Source organism: Sarcophilus harrisii, chromosome 3 (genome assembly GCF_902635505.1).
Source record: "Sarcophilus harrisii chromosome 3, mSarHar1.11, whole genome shotgun sequence".
Lineage (NCBI taxonomy): Eukaryota > Metazoa > Chordata > Mammalia > Dasyuromorphia > Dasyuridae > Sarcophilus > Sarcophilus harrisii.
This window is the reverse complement of record NC_045428.1, coordinates 534,898,315-534,921,553: the sequence shown is the minus strand read 5'-3', so window position 1 is coordinate 534,921,553 and position 23,239 is coordinate 534,898,315. Positions and strand designations below refer to the sequence as shown.

General features: G+C 36.9%; 1 protein-coding gene and 1 pseudogene across 1 annotated transcript; one reads left to right on the top strand and one right to left on the bottom strand.

The window, feature by feature from the left end:
* Window positions 1-6,838: 6,838 nt before the first annotated feature.
* LOC100928368 lies at window positions 6,839-7,723 on the bottom strand (annotated as a pseudogene).
* A 7,450-nt stretch (window positions 7,724-15,173) lies between these two features.
* FTSJ1 (FtsJ RNA 2'-O-methyltransferase 1) lies at window positions 15,174-17,017 on the top strand. Its single transcript, XM_003764843.4, has one exon. It carries the CDS (start codon window positions 15,347-15,349, stop codon window positions 16,328-16,330), a length of 984 nt encoding a protein of 327 aa, XP_003764891.1. The 5' UTR covers window positions 15,174-15,346; the 3' UTR covers window positions 16,331-17,017.
* The last annotated feature ends 6,222 nt before the right edge of the window (window positions 17,018-23,239 follow it).

The window sequence follows — 23,239 nt, the reverse complement described above, 5'->3', positions numbered from 1 at the left end:
ATCATCAGCATCATCATCATCATCATCATCATCTGCTCACATGACAGGTCTGAGTTAGACCCCAGCACCCACTGGTATTGGCTCCTGTATTTCTCAACACATCTTGTAGGAGTCCAGCCTTTAATCCAGTCTGTTATCCACTTCCGTTTTATATGAATATCCCATTCATATTCACAGTTAAAATTACCAACTCTGTATTTCATGCCATCTTGTTTTCACCGTTATACTTTTCTCTTTTCTTTACCCCTTTCCCTCCTCCCCAGTATTTTGCTTCTGACTACTATCTTCCTCAAACAGCCCTTCCCTTTTACAGCCCTTCCCCCTTTCTTATACCTTTCCCTTTTTAATTCTGTTCTCCCTTCTATTAGCTTCCCCCTTTCCTTTCCTCATTCCCCTCCTACTTCCTTATAGGATGAGACAAGTTTCTCTGTGAAGCTAAATATGTCTGATATTCTCTTTGAGCCAAATCTGATGAAAGTAAGATTCATACAAATTTCAACCCCCTTCTTTCTTTCCCTCAATTGTAATTCATCTTTTTTGCCTCTTCATGAAATATAATTTACCCCCATTTTAACTCCATTTTCCTCTTCTTCCATGGAATCCTCTTTACTCCTCTAGTTTTTTTTTTTCTATATCATCACAATATATTCGAATTATACCTACACCCTCTAAGTGTACCCATAACAGCAATACAGACCTCAAGAGTTAAACATATCATCTTCACATAAAGGGATATAAGCTTTTTTAATTTTTAAAAGAAAGTTATTTTTTTCTTTCTTTTTTAACTGTTTAAGACCAAATTTGAACTCAGGTTCTTCTGACTTCAGGGCTGGTGCTCTATCCACTGTGCCACCTAACTGCCCCTTGGTGAATTTTTTCAATGGCTATTTTACTCTCTGATTCTACAACATCAGGGCAGTTTTCCTTGATGATTTCCTGAAAGATGATGTCTAGGTTCTTTTTTCATCATGGTTTTCAGGAAGTCCAATAATTGTTTCTCCCAGATATATTTTCCAGGTCAGTTGTTTTTCCAATGAGGCATTTTTACATTTTCTTCTATTTTTTCTTTCTTTTTTAAAAATTTTATTTGACTAATTCTTGAAGGCTCCTTGAGTCATTCACTTTCATTTGCTTAATTGTAATTTTTTGTGAATTATTTCCTTCAGTTAGCTTTTTTATCTTCTTTTGCATTTGGCCAATTGAACTTTTTCAATTCAAAAATGAGGTGTTTTATTCATTGTTTTTTTTTCCATTTCACAAATTCTGTTTTTCAACAGATTGGTTTCTTTTTCAAATCTATTTTGTTTTGTTTTGTTTTAATAGCTTTTTAGTTACAAGTTATATGTATGGGTAATTTTACAGCATTGACAGTTGCCAAATCTTTTGTTCCAATTTTTCCCCTCCTTCCCCCCACCTCCACCCCTAGATGTCAGGATGACCAGTAGATACTAAATATATTAAAGTATAAATTAGATACACAATAAGTATACATGACCAAACCGTTATTTTGCTATACAAAAAGAATCAGACTCTGAAATAGTGTACAATTAGCCTGGAAAGGAAATCCAAAATGTAGGAAGGCAAAAATATAAGGATTAGGAATTCAATGTAATGGTTCTTAGTCATCTCCCAGAGTTCTTTTGCTGGGTGTAGCTTGTTCAGTTCATTACTGCTCCATTGGAACTGATTTGGTTCATCTCATTGCTGAAGATGGCCAGGTCCATCAGAATTGATCATCATATAGTATTGTTGTTGAACTATATAATGATCTCCTGGCCCTGCTCATTTCACTCAGCATCAGTTCATGTAAGTCTCTCCAGGCCTTTCTGAAATCATCCTGTTGGTCATTTCTTACCGAACAATAATATTCCATAATATTCATATACCACAATTTATTCAGCCATTCTCCAATTGATGGGCATCTACTCAGTTTCCAGTTTCTGGCCACTACAAAGAGGCTGCCACAAACATTTGTGCACATACAGATCCCTTTCCCTTCTTTATGATCTCTTTGGGATATAAGCCCAGTAGAAACACTGCTGGATCAAAGGGTATGCACAGTTTGATAACTTTTTGAGCATAGTTCCAAATCGCTCTCCAGAATGGCTGGATGTATTCACAATTCCACCAACAATGTATTAGTGTCCCTGATTTCCCATATCCCCTCCAACATTCCGCATTATTTCCCTGTCATTCTAGCCAGTCTGACAGGTGTGTAGTGGTATCTCAGAGTTGTCTTAATTTGCATTTCTCTGATTAATAATGACTTGGAGCATCTTTTCACAGGGCTAGAAATAGTTTCAATTTCTTTGTCTGAGAATTGTCTGTTCATATCCTTTGACCATTTATCAATTTTCAAATTTATTTTGTAAGGCATTATATGCCTTTTCCATTTTGTCAAATCTATTTTGTAAGGAGTGATTTGCTTTCACATTTCATTAAATCTATTTTGTAAAGAGTTATACAATTTCTCCATTTCACTAAATCTATTTTAAAGAGTTTTCTTCAGATAATTTGTGTTTTCTTTTCCAAACTTTCTTACAAAATTCTCATTTCCTTTATCCATTTTTCTTCTAACTCTCTTTTAAGATCCTTTTTTAATTCTTTCATGAGAGCCTTATGAGATGGGGATCAATTCATGTCAGTCTTTAGGATTTCATCTGGAGATGATTTGCCTTTAGGATCCTGAGATCCTAAAAAGCTATCTATAGGGTCAGAGTTCTTTTTGCTTTTTTGGTCATTTTTTAAGAAAAAGACTGAGGACTGCTCTTAGGGAAAGGGGGATATTGTCCCAAGCTTCTTCTACAGGTGACAACAACTTTGAGCTGCATTGGGTCAAAGCTGCTGACTTCCTTCTGGTGTTGGGTGGGCATGGCCAATTCCTACTAGAGGCTCACTATTTGCCTTTTATATTTGTTTTGGATGTCTCACAGCTAATCTGTTGATCTATTGGCTGTATCCTAACCAGGATACAGTACCCACACTGATGTATTTTGATTAAGAACTTCCAGGCACATTCCTCCACACATGGAAGCCACACCATACTGGGTCCCTGTACTGCACCTAACCTCAGCCACCTCCCTTCCTCCTTCCTCCCTCATCCCCTTCACCCCACTGCCCACTGATTGAAATAGACCTTTTCTGAAGTTATTCCAAAATATCTTCTGGAAATTTTTTACATTCCAAATATTTGTGGGTTCTGTCACTCTAAAACTAGTTCAGAGGTTTGATCTGGTGTTGTTCTGAAGGATACCAGGAAGAGCTCAGATAAATACTTGTCTACTTTCTGCTATCTTGCTTCACTTTGCCCCTCCCAACTATGTAATATTTAATGGAAACAGTATTATATCTTATTTTTCAGTCACCTTCTAAAGTATATTTCCATGCATTTGTCTTTTTGTATTTAGTTAGCTAAGTATGCTTTATGTTGTTATTTTAATTTTTCCATAACTTTTTCCATTTTCATAAAGATTGAATTTTTCATTTATAATAAGTAATGCAATCAAATGATTTATGTATATACTCATCTGGCTGTCCAGAATAAAGAGAAGAAGTCTACCTCTCTTATTGACCTAAGGATCAATACACCTGCTTGACAAAGACTTAATATAAAGCTAGCATAGGGCATGGAGTTCAAGATTGTGAAGTCTCTATTCTCAGCAATGCAATGTATTGTCTCTAAAAGACTTACAAAGGGGCAGCTAGAAACACAGTAGATAGAGTGCCAGCCCTGAATTCAGGAGAACCTGATTTCAAACCCACCATCAGACATTTAATACTTCTTAGCTGGGCAAGTCACTTAACCCTAACTGCCTCAGGGGAAAAAAAAAAAAAAAAAAAAAGACTTACCAGTTACTTTTGTAATGAGTGGATTATGCCACAATCTGGTATTTTGTTCAAATGAAAATCCTAGAAGGAAGCAGACAATCAGAGGAAGGGGCCTCAGGAATGATTATAATTCTAATGTGAGAAGTCTAAAGTGCAGGGAACTTCCTAGGTAAGGAGACTTCTCTATGGGCTTGTTAGAGAAGGTCCAGAGTGAGGAGAAGAGCTGATTGAGTGGAGAGTGTTGAAGCTTGTTCCCTGTTTTGGCCCAGATTCTATCATTTCTGGCCTACTTTATGACCCAGGACATGGCTTTCTCTGAAAAATGCTTTGCTCATTGGAACATGTAAAATTAATTTAAAACTGCTTAAATGAGCATCAAGGGCCTTTCAGCTCTTCTAGTTTAGGGTCTAATACTGGGGTGCACTCCCCTTTCCAGGATCCACTCCTGACTCTTCAGATTTTCTTTACCATGCCCCCAAATGCACACCTTATCCCTCTCTAACTCTTTAACACTTCATTTTATAGGTTGTCTTTCCCCATTAGGATATAAGCTCCTAGAGAGTAGGAAACATTTTTTTACTTGTATTTTTATTCCCAGTGCTTAGTACAGTACCTGGAACATAGTAAATATTTAATTAATGCTTGTTTAGCTTGACTAGAACTTGTACCTGGAAAAAATGGAGAAAGGCTATGGGGCCCTGGCCTTGAAAGCTACCTCCCTCCTTTTCTCCTCAAAATTCCATGATGATTCCATTTTCCCCTCTCCTCCCTGACACCAGAAGAGCCTTGCAATTCTTTGAAGATACAGATTTCAATGTTCCTGCTCTGTCAATAATTCTATATAACTAGTCGATAGGCTTTCCTGCTCACGAAGCTTTTCCCAGGATTGTGCAAGATTCATTTTAAATACATGTTTCATACTAGTCCATTTGTATATGTTATTAGATATTTACATATTCTTTCTAGAATAATAATAGTGGACTTTTTAGGTCAATTTAAAGTTAGCAAAATATTTTACATTCATTATTTCATATTAGTCACCACAAAATTGTGTGAGGCAATTATTATTGCCATTTTATAGATGAGGAAACCAAGTCTCAAATGTATAATGTCTTTTGACTTGTTTGTAAATTAGATTTAAGTGAGGCAGAGTGGTCAGCAATCTCTCTCTTCAAGAGTCATCAAATCTAATGGGAATGCAAAGTCAAGATGCTTGGTCATGGGTCAGGATGAGTGGATGACTTTGGCATCTGATCAAGCTCTAAGTGTTCCATAACTCACTTCAGTCACCTTCATGTCCCATTGGAACAAATTATTCTCATCTGAGATCTCATCTACTCTCTTCAAGGGGAGTCTTCACATGTTTGGGGTACACATTCATCCTACCTCATCACAGGTTTGAGGCCTATCAGCTACTTTCAACATAGTTTAGGCCATCTGTGGAAACAGTTTTACTGGGATGTGACTGGGTACCTGCTACAGCTTCTTGAACCACAGTGAAAGATGGGCAGCATGTGGACAATACAGGTGGAAAGCAACCCTGAAAAGGGCTCAGCAAATTTTCATACCACAGGTGCTAGTTTTCCTGAACATCTCAAAAATGCATAACATTTCACTCATGGTAAAAGTTAAGAATAATCAGCGTTAGAGATGTATTAAAATCCAGATCTTCCATATGCTAAGTCCATTATTCTATTCAGAATACATATATTATTGTGTTACTGTGTTTATGCTCATTTTATGTACCTAGCTTTATGACTGCATAATAATGATGGTTCAGATAATGGTGGTTCGGTAGTATTGATATGGAGACCCTCTTTATCACTCCTTTCTCTTCTCTTTCTCCTTTTAGTTTGTAAATTTTATCAAACTACACCATAATACAAGTGTGGTATGTGCCTTTCTTGGAAAAGACCTTTCAGTTATACTAGGTCATTTAGTCAATAAACATTTTTTCATTGCCTACTATAAGATTTCTATAACTTTTCAAAGTTCCTATCCTAGGAAAAGTTAGGACTACAGCCACAGTAGTTTAGAGGTCCCAATTAAGAAAAGTTTCTAATGTTTACATAGAGCTTTAAATCTGTACTGATTAAATTTCAGTCCAAGGCTTCTTGGCTCTTAGAGGAGGCAATAGTCTTCCTTGATTTCTCACTTTTCTACTACAGCTAAACCTTATCTCTGTCATCTTTTCTCTCTTTCACCTGTATCAGAATGTTTCTGTCTAAGCTAACTTAGGGTTGGGCAGAATTGGGAAGGTTGACCCTTTGTTCCTAGAAAAAAATTATTCAGACCCCTCTCCTCTAGCAATTACCATAGTGTCTAGCACGTACTAGGCAATTAACAAATATTTATTGGATTGATTGATTCCTTTTAATCAATTTCGTTATTTGTGTATGTCTCTTTAAGCATTCTGTGTTATGACTTGATTCTGCCGCCTCAAAGATTAAGAGGGAATACTTGTCCTTTTGAACTATAAATCCCAAAATGTTAGTCAGTCCTCCAATCTTTAACAAAAGTATGATATTTTAAAGCTTAAACTTGATAAAGTTATTCTATTTTTACTTTAAAATTTTTATTTATGGTTACAATTTCTTTGAAACCAAATCCTTGCCAAGGAACTTTCTTGCTAGGAACTTTTGTTGCTATGGGAAAATACAAACTGATCTAAGATATAATTCACATTATGACTTATGTTGATTAAGTTACTACGAAATGTTGAACTGGTGTGAAACTCATTGTACATGTAGAGAAAAAGTGAAGTCTAGTGGATTTGAGAGGCTATGATTAGTATGAGAAGCCTATCATCTCAGAAAATGATGTCATGACTCATATTCTCTAAAACGTCCAGTATATTAAATCTTACACAAATGATAACCACTAGTTTTGTTGTTGTTGTTGTTTTGTTTTCTGCAAATCTTGTAAAACCAACACTTAAAGTCACAGTGAATAAGATGGGATGATTCTCCGTGTGTCCAGTGTTTTATTATTTTTTTCCAGCTTCTACTGTTCAGAGTTTATTCACAGACAATAACTTGATGAGCCTCCTAAGGATCTCTTTTGTCTTGATAGAATAAATGACAGGACTGAGCATGGGAAGGGCAAAGAGGCAGACAACAGACATTAGTGTAAACACACATGGTGGTGCGTATACACACATATACACAAGTAATAAGTGTTTTAAGCCTCTCTTCTTCGGAAGCAACAGTCAGCACAGAATGAAGAATAAAAATATAAGAGAAGAAGATAAGTGCAGAATCAAGGGCAAAGGTAGAAATGACAATGCAAAGACCAAAGATATTATTAAAAGAGATGTCCCCTCAGACACAGGTCTGAATGCAGGCAGTAAGCATCGGACAAGATGTTGGCTTTGCAGAAGGGCAGACGCTTCAGGAGGAAGGACAATGGAAAAACCACACAGAAACTGCAGATACCAATGAACAGGCTCATTTGTACAACTCGAGTGTCAGTGAGAATGGTAGAGTATCTCAGTGGGTTGCAGATAGGTACATAACGATCAAAGCTCCCAGTAGGCCTACTGAGTAGATCCCAGACTCCATGAAAGAGAAAAGATGGATAAAGAACATCTGTATCATACAGGCATCAAAGGCAATCTGCTGGGTATGGGAAGCAGAAAGTGGGTAACACCGAGGGTGGGTAGTGTGGACAAGGACATACCAAGGTCATTGAAAGAATGTAGGGACAAAGAATAGTACATGGATTGGTGCATATTTTGTTCCTCTTTGACAATGAAGAGAATTAGACTATTTCCCACAATGGAGATAGTGTAGAGGATTCCAAGCAGCAGGAACATTCAGTGTTGGGAGGCTTCAAGGCCTGGGAGGCCAGTTAGGATGAAGGGACATAACCCTGTGCTATTAGCAGAACTTCCCATTTTAGAAATTTTGTTCAGACTGCATAGTCAAATTTCATGGAAATAAAAAGAAGGGTTTGTTAATTGTTCATCAGAATCCTCAGTCTGGCATTTAAGACCTCCATAATCTAAATTTCTCTATTCAAAGTTCAACTTATTCTGTTGCTCAGCATATACCTTCTATGCTAGTGAGGAAGGTCTCAACATCTGTCCTTCACTCCTTGCCAACACTTAGAATATTTTTCCTTAGTCTTTCAGTTAATCCTTCTGCATTACCTTCTATAAGGCAGATTTACAACTCAACTCATCCAGAACTCTTTTTTGTTAACTCCAGAAGTAACCTGACCGGATCTCTTGGCCTTTGTGATTGATGATGATAAATGATAATGTCAAATTATTAGTATTGTGTATTGCCTGTGTTTTCAATTTCACCCAACACCTCACTACTATGTTTCCTTGACCCTATAAATAAATATTCAACCACAGAGATCAAAAATTTCTTTCCCTTCTTTTCTTCTATATTGTTTCTCCTTTTTAAAATCCTCCTACCTATTTCCTCCTCCTTTTTTCATTTCATTTTTTCCTTTCACTCTTCCTTTTCCTCCTCTTCATCCTTCTTCCCTTCCCTCTTTCTTATCCCTTTTATCCTAGGTAGCACTTCATTCTTGTCCTCCTTGCACTTCTTGTCTCTTCTCCCTCCTATTACTCCCTTACTCCTTATTCTTCCTTCTGGGTTTTTCATTCTTCTTTCCTTTGTTTCCTCCAGAACCACAGAAAGTCACACCTTGACTATTTTCTTACTCTCTACTAGACCCTGACTTCAAATCCTCTTTGAAATTAAGGCAAGTGGAGACTTCTTTTGCTGCCTGAATTTCTGTAATCTTCAAAATTAGGATGTGGTAAAATTTCTTTAATAACCTGAGTTAACTGTACCTAAAATCTTCTTTGCAATCTGGTATACGTGTGTATGCACATGCGTGTGAAAGAGAAAAAGAGAGAGAGAGAGAGAGAGAGAGAGAGAGAGAGAGAGAGAGAGAGAGAAGGGGGGGGACATATATTCTTTCAGAGAATGATTGATTTAAAGCTAGAAAAAACCTCAAAAACAATCTAATCTAATTTTATAACTGACGATCCCTAAGCAGGGGTTAATATTCTGGGGTTAGGGACCCAGGATTTACCTATTTCATTGGCACTACTATTGCAAAGAATGGGAGTCTGCAATTGTTCAAAACAATACTCCTCAGGTTGCTGGCTCTGAGTTCTCTGATTTTATTAAGAATGCCTCTAGGGATAAATTGAATAAATTGTGGTATATGAAAATTATGGAATATTACTGTTCTGTAAGAAATGACCAACAGGATGATTTCAGAAAGGCCTGGAGAGACTTACACGAACTGATGCTGAGTGAAATGAGCAGGACCAGGGGATCATTATATACGTCAACAACAATACTAGATGATGACCAGTTCTGATGGATCAGGCCATCCTCAGCAACGAGATCAACCAAATCATTTCTAATGGAGCAGTAATGAACTGAGCTAGCTATGCCCAGAAAAATAACTCTGGGAGATGACTAAAAACCATTACATTAAATCCCCAGTCCCTATATTTATGCACACATGCATTTTTGATTTCCTTCACAAGCTAATTGTACAATAATTCAGAGTCTGATTCTTTTTGTACAGCAAAATAATGTTTTGGTCATGTATACTTATTGTGTATCTAAGTTATATTTTAATATATTTAACATCTACTGGTCATCCTGCCATCTAGGGGAGGGGGGGGGGTAAGAGGTGAAAAACTGGAACAAGAGGTTTGGCAATTGTTAATGCTGTAAAGTTACTCATGTAAATAAAAGGCTATTAAATAAAAAAAAAAAAAAAAAAAAAAAAGAATGCCTCTAGGGAATCCCCAATTACACAGGTACTTCAGGAATAGATCAGGAAATAAACATGGAGGGAAGGAGGTGTCTATGGAACCTTGGGATATGGCAAAGAAAAAGCATGGCAAGGGATTTCTTCATCTCCAATCCCAGCAAGTCCTCCAGTTTGCCTGTATATTATGTCCCTGAGTGGTGTCTTCTTCAGATGACTGAGGCAGAATTAAACACTGATATTGAAATAAAATCTCAGAATTTGATGGGACTTCTGAGGATATCTAGTCTAACACATTCTTGAAGACGGAAAATGATCAGGTCACCTCTGCTTGAATATCTTTGTTAAAGGGGAACCTATAATATCTTCATGCAGTCATTCCAACATTGAAAAGATTTTTTTTCTTATACTGAAATAAAACTGCTTCCATAGTTTCTATCCATTGCTTCTCATTCTCCCTCTTCTGCCAAACAGAACCACATCACTTTTTCTACTAGATGGCTCCTGAAATACTTGAATGCAATTAGCATTCCACAATCTTTTCACCATGCTAACCTACTACTTCTTTTAGTTGTTTCACTTCCCTCACTATCCTAGTCACACTCATATGGTCTTCTGCATTTCCTATAGACAGACTTCGGCTTCTTCTGCTGAGTCCTGAGAGTGGCCAATAGAACACATGTGAGAGAGGTCATACTGTATTTTATAAGGCTATTGACATAACTAAGTTGGGTTTCATTTAGCAAAATGAGCAGTCTTATAGAAGGATTGCACTGTGAGTTCATTCTTCTCCTATAAGTTGATCTCTAGGGTAGAGATGTTGAATCCTTATAAATTCATGTTGAATCCTTATAAAATGATGAATAACCTGATATTTCAAAATGTTAAGTGGATGAATTTCAAATTAATATTTAGTTTGAAGAAAAAAGCAAAGACTAAGTCTGTTTGTTAATACTTGAGCCTAAGAGGACTTAGTTTCTGTCAGATTAATAAAGAAAGAACCTGTTGAGAAATATAAGCTAACTCAGCAAAAACCTCATGGCATAAGTGTAAGCAAAAAGTTTAAAGCATGAACAGTGGCTTAGTGAAATCTCACATCACCAGTCTGACCTACTTTACATATTTGATTTTTAATTAACATTTTATTTTTCCCCAATTACTTGAAAAACAATTTTTAACATTCATTTTTAAAAAGTTTTGAATTCCAAATTATCTCCTTTAATTTCTTCACCCCTCCCACCTATGAGAAAGCAAGTAATTTGTTATGTATTATATATATATATATATGATCATGCAAAACTTATTTTTGTGTTAGTCATGCTGTGAAAGAAAACACATACTAAAAAAAAAAAAAAAAAACCAAGAAAAATAAAGTATGTTTTTATCTGCATTGAGACTTCATCAGTTTTTTTTTTTCTATGAAGATGGTTAATCATTTTTCATCCCACTTCAGAATTATCTTGGATCATTGTATTGTTGAGAATAGATGAATCATTCAAGGTTGATCAGCATACAATGTGGTTATTACTATATACAATGTTCTTCACTCTGTAGTTGTGTATATACATATATATATGTTTTTCCAGGTTTTTCTGAGAACATGATGCTCATCATTTCTTACAGTAGTATTCCATCACAATCATATACAACTTTTCAGCCATTCCCTAGTTGATGAACATCCTTCCAATTTCCAATTCTTTTCTACCACTCAAAGACCTATTAGACATATTTTTATATACTATAAATATTTCTATATATACATTATTTTCTTTTTTGCTTCTTTATCTCTTTGTGATATACACTCAGTAGTGGTAATGCTTGGTCAAAGGTTATGCATGGTTTGTCCTTTGGGCATTCATTATGCTTCACATAATGGCTGAATCAATATACCACTTATTATCAATAATGTATAAGTCTCTCAATTTTCCCACATCCCCTCCAATACTTATCTGTCATATTCACCAATCTGATAGATAGAGAATTGTAGCTCAGAATTGTATGAATTTGCATTTCTCTAATCATTAGTGATTTAGAGTATATTTTTCATGACTATAAATAACTTTGAATAGTTCATCTGAAAACTGCCTACTTATATCCTTTGACCATTTATCAATTGATAAATGGCTCTTATTTCTTTATATATTTGAAAAATGAAGTTTTTAGCAGACAAACTTTCAATAAATTTTTTTCACTGTTATGATTATGTATTTCCTTCCATCCTATTTCACAGTTTATTCTACTCTCTCCTTTCACCTTATCCTTTCTCAAAAGTTTTGTTTCTAACATTATATGTCACAATCTATCATCTTTTTTATCAGCTATCTCCCTATTATCACATTGCTCTCCTAATTTCCTATACATAAGATAGATTTCTTTAACTGTGTGTGTTTGAGACAATTCTAATGAGAGCTGTACTCTCTTTACAAAACAACAAAAACAAAACAACCTCCTCCCCTCAAAAAGAGTAGCTTTTCTAAATATTTTTTCTATGTATGGACACTTTCCCACTTTCTTTGATCTCATTGACTTGTAGCCCAACTGTGGTATTACTGGGTCAAAGAGCATTCACAGTTCAGTAACTTTTGTCAAAATACCATTTTTAATAGATTAGGGAAGGATATATGATTGCTGAGGGGCTACTGAGAGTCAGGACACTGTTTTAGGGCAAGAGGAAGTACTTCAGCATGACTTGATAATTTTAGACCAAAAAGAACCTCAATGCCATTGTCACTGACATGACTGTGCTATTTGAGAACAGATATTCCAGATATTCTGCTTTTAAATCAGCCAGAGCTGGTAAAATTGGAAAATATTAAGTAGTGTGCCAGCTTATAGCCCAAGAAGGTTATAGAAGTTATAGTTAAATTGATAACTATAAGGGTTCTGAGAAGTTATGCTATCCAAGCATCCAGAGATATGGCAATCTCATCAGAAAATTGTGTTGTAGGGGTTCACAGGGCACCCCCCAAAATGTTAGAATTCAAGACCAGTGTCAAGAGGTATCTCAAAAGAATTTGAAGGCTCACACCTATCTCCAAGGCAAGGAACAAAGTTTATTACAATTCTAATGTTAATTAAAGTGTGCTAAATTCCAAAAGAAGTTAACAAAGGACCAGCAGCAGGAAGGTAAATTTACCGAAAAAAATTGGAGAACAGATTTTTCATGTCATCGATATGCTAATTTTATGGTTTAAAGGTGGAATTGAATAGTCTGGTTCTGACTGTGCACAGATGCAGTCCCCATAGTTCCGTGAGCAGAACTCACAGGTGTATGTTCCAGAGGTGTGTTTTCAGGCCCGAAACAACACTAAGTCAACTGGTGGGCATCCAACTTTGTCCTGCCCTTTTGTGTTAACTTTAAGCATCTCTTTATTGTTTCTCATTAATCTCAGAAACCTCCTTATCACAGACCAAGAGGCTGTGATCCAACAATATTTATGGTCTCAATCTCCAGATCATATCAATTAGGGCAGGATAGCTTAACAAAATAAATATATATATATATATATAAAATTTTTAATCAAGACCAGGTAGTTTTAGGGTTATTGCTATATTCTTCCTAAGGTCTGCACCACATCATTGTGAGATACATTTGGTGTAATGAAGATACATACATTTAGCACATCAAACATATGAGATAATACATGGTATTTATAAGTGAAGGATGGTGAAATGTATTTTTGGTTTTAGCAAGGATCATTGGTCTTGTTGTTTTTAAACCACATTAACTTTCTTTTATTCCCCATTTATAAGTACATGTGATATTATTGTTTTTTGCCTAATTTTTAAGAAAATGATTATGTTTGAATATGTCTTTCCTAAATCTGGATTTGCCCATGTAAGACTAAAGATGATCAAGACATTACTTTGGGGCAGGAGTACAAAAGAAAGACAAAACTCACTCCTGTTTTCAAGGAGCTAACAATTCAATTCCAGAGTCAACATGCATGCAGACATATTAAAGATTTAAATTGCACGAAGTCTTTTGGGACAAGCAAATACAGGATAGTTTGGAGATAATTTCAGAGAGAATTAAGGTGATTTATGAAAAGTTTTAGGCAGTAAACAGTGTATTTATTTCATTTACAAAGGAGTTTTGAGTGTAACTAAGCTACAAGGTAGTGGTTCTTCCCTGGGAACTTAGATCCATTAGGGTGAGAGAGAATAAGGTGGTAAGAGATTGCTAGATCAGTGTGTGTGATATGTAGGGTGTGCATATATGCATACATATATATATATATATATATATATATATATACCTCTCATAATTTGGGGCAAGATTTAAAAAATAACTACTTTGAAAGGTGTATAAAGGTTACACCATAGGAAGTTAATAGTATTGTATAACATGGATTAGATTTTGCTACAGGGATTGTTTTGCTTTCTTCTATTTGTATTCCCAATGCTTAGCACAGTGCCTGGCACACAGCAAGCACTAAATAACTGTGGATTTACACTAACCTAATTTTAAAAAGTTTATACAATTAAATTTAAAACCATAGCTTTTCTTTCCTCCCTTCACTTCTTTCTCAGCAGAAAAGTCACAATACACAGGAAAGGATTCTCTTATTCTGTTGTTTTATCAGCATCGCCTCCCTATTTCTTCACAGAAGCTGATTACAAAGTGTAAACTGCCATCATTTTCCCCCCAGTGGATGTGGGAAAAGGTTTCAGATCCAATCTACATAAGAACTATTTCTACGTATTATCAACGTCAGCTCTTCTGGTAAATGGACAGTATGGAAATAGGCTTTAGTTTTTTTTTTTTTTTTTTTCTCCCCACCCCAGCTGGAGATGGAAGCACTGATTTCTTCTAGTTGTTTCTAACAGGAGATGGGGCTGCCTTGCTCACGTGATTCTTATCTTAGATTTCTTAGAATCTTAGATTTTTAAATCTTACAAGATCTTAGAATCTTAGATTTTTAAATCTTACAAGATCTTAGAATCTTAGATTTTAAAATCTCACAAGATCTTAGAATCTTAGATTTTTAAATCTCACAAGATCTTAGAATCTTAGATTTTTAAATCTCACAAGATCTTAGAATCTTAGATTTTTAAATCTCACAAGATCTTAGAATCTTAGATTTTTAAATCTCACAAGATCTTAGAATCTTAGATTCCCAGATTCGCCTTGTCCTAAAATCCTTCCTATTCGGGAACAGGAGCCAAGCCCAGGGGCGGGGCTAGGGAAGAGGTGATGCTGGCCCCTAAATACACATTCATTATGCAATTCCTTCCGACCCAACAAAGCATTAGGCGCGGGGTAAAAAGGCCCCGCCCTCAGGGAGCTTACAATCTCGCCACAGTTAACTACGGACACACAAGATGCAGATTCCGAACAGTCACGGAATTCTTAAGAGAAACTGCAGCCATCTGCTCCCAGCTTGGAGGCTTCCTCGAGATGTTCATGAGAGACAGACAGGAAAATAGACATACTTGGAATCTCGGCGCTCACTCCCTTACGGAAGAAAGCGGGATCCGCCCCCACGGTTTCTGCACCAATCACAACACCGCAAGCGCCATGACGCGCCATCTTTTTCGTCTTCCTGTTTCTTCTGCCTATAGGACGCCGTCGCGACTGAGTGACGTAATGACGTTCTGGCGTGAGTGAGGACCCGACGTACTTCCGTGCGCGACTCGCAGGGCTCGTTCCGACGATTTCCTTCTGTGTTTTTCCCTCGGCCGGAACCGTTCGCCAGGAGCGTCTGTGTGTGGACTCGGGGCCCTGATTACTCACCCTTCCCCCCTCCCCTCCTCCCCGTGGTCCGCGATGGGACGCACGTCTAAGGACAAGCGCGATGTCTACTACCGCCTGGCCAAGGAGGAAGGCTGGCGGGCCCGCAGCGCCTTCAAGCTGCTTCAGCTGGACGAGGAATTCCAGCTCTTCAGCGGCGTGAGGCGGGCGGTGGATCTCTGTGCCGCCCCCGGCAGCTGGAGCCAGGTGCTGAGTCGCAAGCTCGGGGAGTCCGGCCAGCCGGCCTGCATCGTGGCCGTGGACCTGCAGGCCATGGCGCCCCTGCCCGGGGTGGTGCAGATCCAGGGGGACATCACCAAGGCCTCCACGGCGCGGGAGATCATCGGGCACTTCGAGGGGCAGCCGGCAGACCTGGTAGTGTGTGACGGCGCCCCTGACGTCACGGGCCTGCACGACATCGACGAGTACATCCAAGCGCAGCTCCTCCTGGCCGCCCTCAACATTGCCATCCACGTGCTGAAGCCGGGGGGCAACTTCGTGGCCAAGATCTTCCGCGGCCGCGACGTGACCCTGCTCTACTCGCAGCTGCGTCTCTTCTTCCCCGACGTGGTGTGTGCCAAGCCTCGGAGCAGCCGCAACTCCAGCATTGAGGCCTTCGCCGTGTGCCGGGGCTTCGCGCTCCCACAGGGCTATGAGCCCAGCATGCTGAACCCGCTGCTGGACCACAGCTATCACGGGGACTTCAACCAGCTCGAGGGCCCCACGCGGCTCATCGTGCCCTTCCTGGCCTGCGGGGACCTCAGTGCCTACGACGCCGACCGCACCTACCCCCTGCAGCTCGAAGGGAGCCCCGCGTACCGCTACACGCCGCCCACGCAGCCACCCATCCGGCCGCCTTACCAGGAGGCCTGCAGACTCAAGAAGTCCGGGGGTCTGGGCCGGGGCTCGCTGCAGCCCGGGGCCCTGCCCGACGCCCAGGAACAGGCAGCTTCCCAGCCCGAGAACAAGGGCGAGCAGGCTGTGACCCAAAGCCTGGGCTCCCTGTCCCTGGACTCGTAGGGAGGCTCTCCTCTCCCCCAAAAGGGTCTCTGGAAACATCCCTACAAACGCACGGGGTGTGACTCTCCGGGTGCAAGGTCTTCCTTTCCTTATCCCTCCTTAGCATTCCCTAGGCTAAACCTAACAGTTTAAATTGGTATCTGTAGAGGTGGGATGGGATAGGGGAGAATATATATGTGTGTATGTATGCGTGCATATATATACACATATATACATGCACATGCACATTTGAAATGCCATTTATTTACATTTATAAAATAAAATTTTATTTTTTGTCAATGTTTAAAAAAATTAATTTAATGCCTTTTTTCCCTGTATACCTCAAATTCCTCCAATATCCATCCTCCCCGTGAGCCATTCCATGTTATAGAATTTTTATTTTAACAAAAAGGAGGAGGTGGTAAGAATCGGCAAAACTCATCAGTACTTTACAAAAAAAATGTGTGCAAGGCTATATACCTGGGGGAAACTTCCGCCTTCACAAAGTGGTGGGGGAAAGTATCTTCTAATATCTTTTGAGGCTGTGTTTGTAATTTGTAATTCTATAGCAGAACCCTGTTTGTAACTTGTAATTCTGCAGCATTCACTTTCAGTTATTTTGTGGTTGTAGATTCTTATTTATAGGAATTGTTTAGATTTTTTGCAAACTGGAATAGGAACTAACCAAACAAGTGTTTATTAACTGACTTTATTTTTATTTATTTATCTTTATTTATGACTTATTCCAATTTAGTTCCTTTTTTTAATTGTTTTTTTATTTTAACACATATTACTTTATGAATCATGTTGGGAGAGAAAAATCAGCAAAAGGGAAAAACCATGGGAAAGATAAAAAACAACAACAGAAAAAAGTGAACATACATTCAAACTCTTGAGTTCTTTTTCTGGATGCAGATGGCATTTTATTTTGAAAATCCATTTGTGATTTGAATCACTGAGAAGAACCAAATCTTTCATAGTTGATCATCATCACACATTCTTGCTGTTAGTGTATTACAATGCAATCCTGGTTCTGCTTGTTTCACTAAGTATCAGTTCGTATATGTCTTTCCAGGTCTTCCTGGTTCATCATTTTTTATAGAACAATAATATTCCACTACCTTCATATACAATAACTTATTCAGCCATTCTCCAATTGATGGACATCTACTCATTTTCCAGTTCTTTACTACCACAAAAAGAACCGCTAGAAACATTTTTTGTACATTTGGTTCTTTTTCTCTCCTTATGACCCAATAATGGCACTGCTGGGTCCAAGGGTATGCAGTTTTATAGCCCTTTAGGCATAGGTCTAGATTGTTCTCCAGAATGGTTGGACCAACTTACTTTTTAAATTTTTATAGTTTAACTTGATCCATGCTTTTAAAAAAAAAAAAAATAAATAGAATTGGAGTATAGATACTTAAATATATAAACTCAGATCTCAGAAGTTATTCTGAGAGTGATTATTTTTGTCAGAAACAATATGAGAAGCATGGGATTAATGACACTGCTTTGTAGTTAACTATAAGTAAATTAGATGTTTATTTCAAGCTTACAAAATTTTTAAACTAGCCAATTTGCCTTACAAAGAATGTCTAAAAAGCTTAGAAATTATATCAAGGAGAAAAATAATTTCTTTTTTAAAAGGGAAACTTTTAAAATAGAAAAATCACCAGTTATATGGATGAAGGACAGGATACAGAGAGAGAAAAAGGAAGAAATTTTTGCAGGCCAGAGAAAGGAAAATTCCTCACCTTTCACATGGGAATAGGATCATAGATCACAGGAATTTTATATATATAACTCTTTGTATAGTTGCTTTGTAATGTTTCCGAGGGGAGAGTGAAAATAGTAGTTCATACTTCTCAAAACTGTTACAGGAGGCATGGTTCAAGAAACAGGGGTGTTTATCTCAGAAAATAGATCAAAGTAGGAAAAGATGAGAGTTTTGTTTTATTTTTTTAATAATTTAAAATTCTCTTCAATAGAATTCATAGTAAAGGAAGGAGATTTATTCCATTTACCAAACTATCAGAAGGAGGCCAATTTTGGTTCAGCATAATAACTTGGAATTGTGTGGAAAGACAGCATTGCAAAAGTAGTCCTGCTTAAATCAAAAGTCCTAGGTTTAAGTCTCTGTTTCCATTGTGTGACTTGACTTTGGCCAAATTGTTCAACTTTGTTGGAGCTATTGTAAAGTGGGGCAGATACTTACAATGGTGTAATAGAGTAGAAAGAATTTGGGAGTTGGAGTCAGGAAAAGCCTCAATTACTTCAAATTGAAAGAAGCTTTTTTAAATTCAGCTTTGATGTTCCTTTGATCTAATATCAATATTGAACTATTATAGCAAGTAGTATGTAGGCTCTGACTTAACTTTCAGGTCTTATGTGAAATTCTCCTTCACATATCCTGTGGCCTAGTCAAATTCTCTTTGCTGTTCTTCATATGTGATTCTCCACTTTCTAGCTCTGTATCTTTTCAAAAGCTGTCCTCTGATTATTCCCAGTGAAGTATTCTGAATATTCCTTAGATGAAGCCTTTCTCAATCCTTGTAGCTTTCTTTAGCCCTTCCCCCATATCTTAATTTTATTCATTCATTATTATAAATACTAGTCAATTGATTAATACATCCTGTGATTCTGTTATCCCTGTGCAGTTTGGTAAATTCCTATCTACATCACATATACTTTAAAATTTGTATTTCATTGATTTACTAATTATATGACATACACTATCAGCAGGAGAGCTCCCTCCTTTGCTCTTTCACCTGGTAAAATTTTGTATTTCTGTAAATCACCCAGAGTTATTTTCCTTCTTTGGTGAGGAACAGTATGGGACAATGAGAAGAGGGCTGGATTTAAATTCAGATGATCCGAATTTTTACTCTTATCTCTAAGTACCCAATAATTTGGACAAATCATTTTACTTTCCTTGATCTCTCTTCATTTTACAGATCAAGAGGAGCGAGAGAGGTTTTTGGGAATTCTATAAATACTTCCTCAAGCCTTGATGTTTACCTTTAATCTTTCAGCCCCATCTGTCCTGGGGACAGGGAAAAGGGATAATTTGGATGCGGCAAAACAGGAAAGGGAGCCTTTGGCTTCTTAAGATTGCCTCTGCCTACTCCTAATAGCTAGCATTTATACAGAACTTTGCCGGTATTATTTTATTTTTGCAATTACTATGAAAAATATCTCCATTTTACAGTTAAGGAAACGGAAGCAGACAAGGTAAATGACTTGCCCAAGATGTCTGAGATAGATTTGAATTCAGATCTTCTTGACATATCCAGCGCCCCATCCACAGAACCCTTTAGGTGCCTTGTAATTATATAGTTCTCCATTTCTTGAAAGTTGAATTTATTCCCCAGTTTTGACTTATAAAGCTGAGAAAGCATTGCCCTAGGTTGCTTAAGTCTTGTATATTCATATGTTGGAGATGGGAGAAATGATGCTGTTGATAGATGAAGGGATGTCAAATATGTAGAAATGATTAATTATTCTACATACTAAGGTCAGTTAGTTTTCCTCTTGCTAGAGAAGGGAGGTATTTGCCCTTAAATCCTTAGCTTTTTAGTCTTGTGGTCAGTGCCTTAAATACAATTTAGATGTACAACAAATAAATTGTGGTACCTGGGTTATTTCCATCATGCACATGGGTCCCACCCACTTAGATAAGTTCTCCCAGCTTCCAGGTACTCTTTGGATTCACTCAAAAACTAGTTCATGAATCCACATGGATAGTTTGCTTTTATTAGAGGGCACAATTAGTTCCATACAAAGGCATTTAATGAAAAGTATATAATGTAATGATTATATATGTATATATTTTAAAAGAAATAGCATAGCATCACTGTGCAATGGCTTGTACTTGATTTTTTGTGATAGAGGGAAGCCAAATCCTTTTCCCACCTTGCTTTTCTACTCCTTGGGAGGCATTTTAGAATGTAATCATTTATTTGACCACCAGTTTTTTTTTCACTTCTCCATTTCTCTCTTTGCAGCTATACTCTTATTAGCTCACTTTTTTTTTTTAAGCCCATCAGCAATATCATGGGCTTTATCCATATGCTACATTTGTTGTTTTATGGAGTTTATATTAAAGAAAATATTAGTGGCTTATTCAAATAGTTCAAAAGCACCAGTTAGACAAACTCCTAATATTAATTTACCATCTGTTTTTCCCCAGATATATGTAAAATTTTAATATTTGTTTTTAAGACTTTGAGTCCCAAATTCTGTTCTTCCCTTCTTCCCCACCCCCACCCCCCATTGAGAAGGCAAGCAGTTCAATATAGTTTATATGTGTAGTCATGCAAAACATTTCCATATTAGTCATGTTGTGAAAGAAAATACAAAAAACAAAAAAATTTAAAAGTATGTTTCAAACTATATTCAGATAAGTTTTTTGAAGATGATTAACATTGTTTACCATAGGTCCTTTAGAGTTGTCTGATCAAAATTTGTTGAGAATAGCTAAGTCATTCACAACTGATCATCTTACAATATTGCTGTTACTTTGTATATAGAACAGTTCACCGAGTATATCCTGTTCATCATTAATCATATACCATAATTTATTTAGCTATTTCCCAGTTGATGGGTATCCCTTCAATTTCCAATTCTTTGCCTTGAGAAAAAGCTGCTATAAAAATTTTTTAATAAGTTTCTTTTCCCTTTTTTTTTTTTTTTTTTTTAAATCTCTTTTGGAATATGTGCCTACTAGTGGCACTGCAAGATAATGGATTTGCATGGTTTTATATCCTTTGGGCATAGTTCCAAATTGCCCTACAGAGTTAAATCAATTAACAACTGAATCAGTTCAACACCAACAATATATCAATATCTCATTTTTCTCACACCCTCTCCACCATTTGTCATTTTCTTTTTCTGTTCTGTTAGCCAATTTAATAGGTATTAGGTAGTATCTCAGAATTATTTCAATATGCATTCCTCCAGGAAATAATGATTTACAGTATTTTCTCATATAACTATAGATAGCTTTGGCTACATCTGAAAAGTCTTCATAGCTCTTAATCATTTATCAATTTGAGAGTGGTTCCTATTTTTATAAATTTAACTAAGTCCTTTAATAATTTGAGAACTGAGACCTTTACCCAGAGAAACTTTTTTCTAGAAGTAATTGCTTATTATCTCTTTCCATCCTCTCCCCACCTGTTTGTCTCTTTTTTCACCCTGTCCCTCCTTAAAAGTGCCTTGTTTCCCACTACTGCATCTCCCATATCTTTCTTCAATCTTCCTTTCTATCAATCTTTCCTCTCCCCCCACCCCCATTTCTTTCCCTTACTACTTTCTTGTAGGATAAGATGGATTTCTCTGTGTATGTTATTCCCTCTTTGAGCCAGTTCTGATGAGTAATGTTCATTCAACTCCTTCCATATCCCTCATCTCCACTCAAGATTTTTTTTTTTGGGTGAGGGCTTCTTTTATGTGAGATAATTTATCCTATCCCTCCCTTTTTCTTTCTCCCAGTGCATTCCTGTTTTTTATCACATAATTTTATTTTTTTAGATATCTTCCTTTTATATTTAACTCACATTCATATTTTCTGTAACTCTTAATTGTCCAAATAATGTTTTTATGAATTATAAGTATCATCTTCTCATGTAGGAATATAAACAGTTTAACCTTAAACATAAGTCCTTATGATTTTCCTTTTCTGTTTACCTTTTTTATGCTTCTCTTGAATTTTATATTTAAAGTCAAGTTTTCTATTCAGCTTTTGTAAAAGGCTGAAACTCTGAGTAGGTGCACTGGAATCAGACAACTAAGCACGTAAGGCTAATTACTTATTGGACAATATTCTGTTGGCATATGCTTGGAAAATGGCCCTTCCCACTATTCTGTGCTGGCTGGATCTTTTGGTGTATACAGAGAATTGTAGGCGGGATTAAGGGATAGAATAAGACTAGCCAGAGTCACTCTTCCAATGGATCAGGAAAAGGGAGGTAGTGGAGAGCTTGTGTCCATTCTCTTCACTTCTACCCATAAAGACCAAGAATAAGACCAAGGATTTTTGTTTATTCTGACTCTGGCTGATTTAAGGCATCCAGGGTGCTAACTCAGGCTTCACAAGCTCTGGTCTTTTCATCAAGAATGCTTGAAAGATCTCTATATCATTGAATGTCCTGAAAGGTTTTATTCAGTTTTGCTGGGTAAGTCATTGTTGGTTGTAATTCTAGTTCCTTTGCACTCCAGAATATCATATTTTAAGCCCTCTAATCATTTAATGTAGAAGCTGTTAAATCTTAATGTCATTCTTACTGTGACACTACAGTACTTAAATTGTTTCTTTCTAGCTGCTTGCATTATTTTCTCCTTCACCTGAGAAATTTGAAATTTGGCTAAAATATTCCTGAAAGTTTTCATTTTGGAAACTCTTTGAAGAGGTGATTGGTGGATTTTTTCATTTCTGTTTTAGCCTCTGGCTCTAGAATATTAGTATAGTTTCCTTCATAATTTCTTGAAAGATGATGTCTGAAATCTTTTTAAATCATCTCTCATGGATTTATTTTCCAGGTTAGTTGTTTTTCTAATGAGATATTTCAAATTATCTTCTGTTTTGTCATTCTTTTGTTTTCTTGTTCATAAATTGTTATTAGCTCCCATTTGTCAATTCTAATTTTTTTTTATTTACAAAACATATGCATGGGTAATTTTTCAACATTGACCCTTGCAAAACCTTCTGTTCCAAATTTTTCCCTCATTCCTCCCACCCCCTTCCCTAGATGGCAAGTATTCTAATACATGTTAAAATATGTTAAATCTAATATATGTATACATATCCATACAGTTATCTTGCTGCACAAGAAAAATCGGATCTAGAAAGAAAAAATAAAAAAAAAAAAAAACCTGAGAATGAAAACAAAAATGCAAACAACAGAAAGAGTAAAAATGCTATGTTTT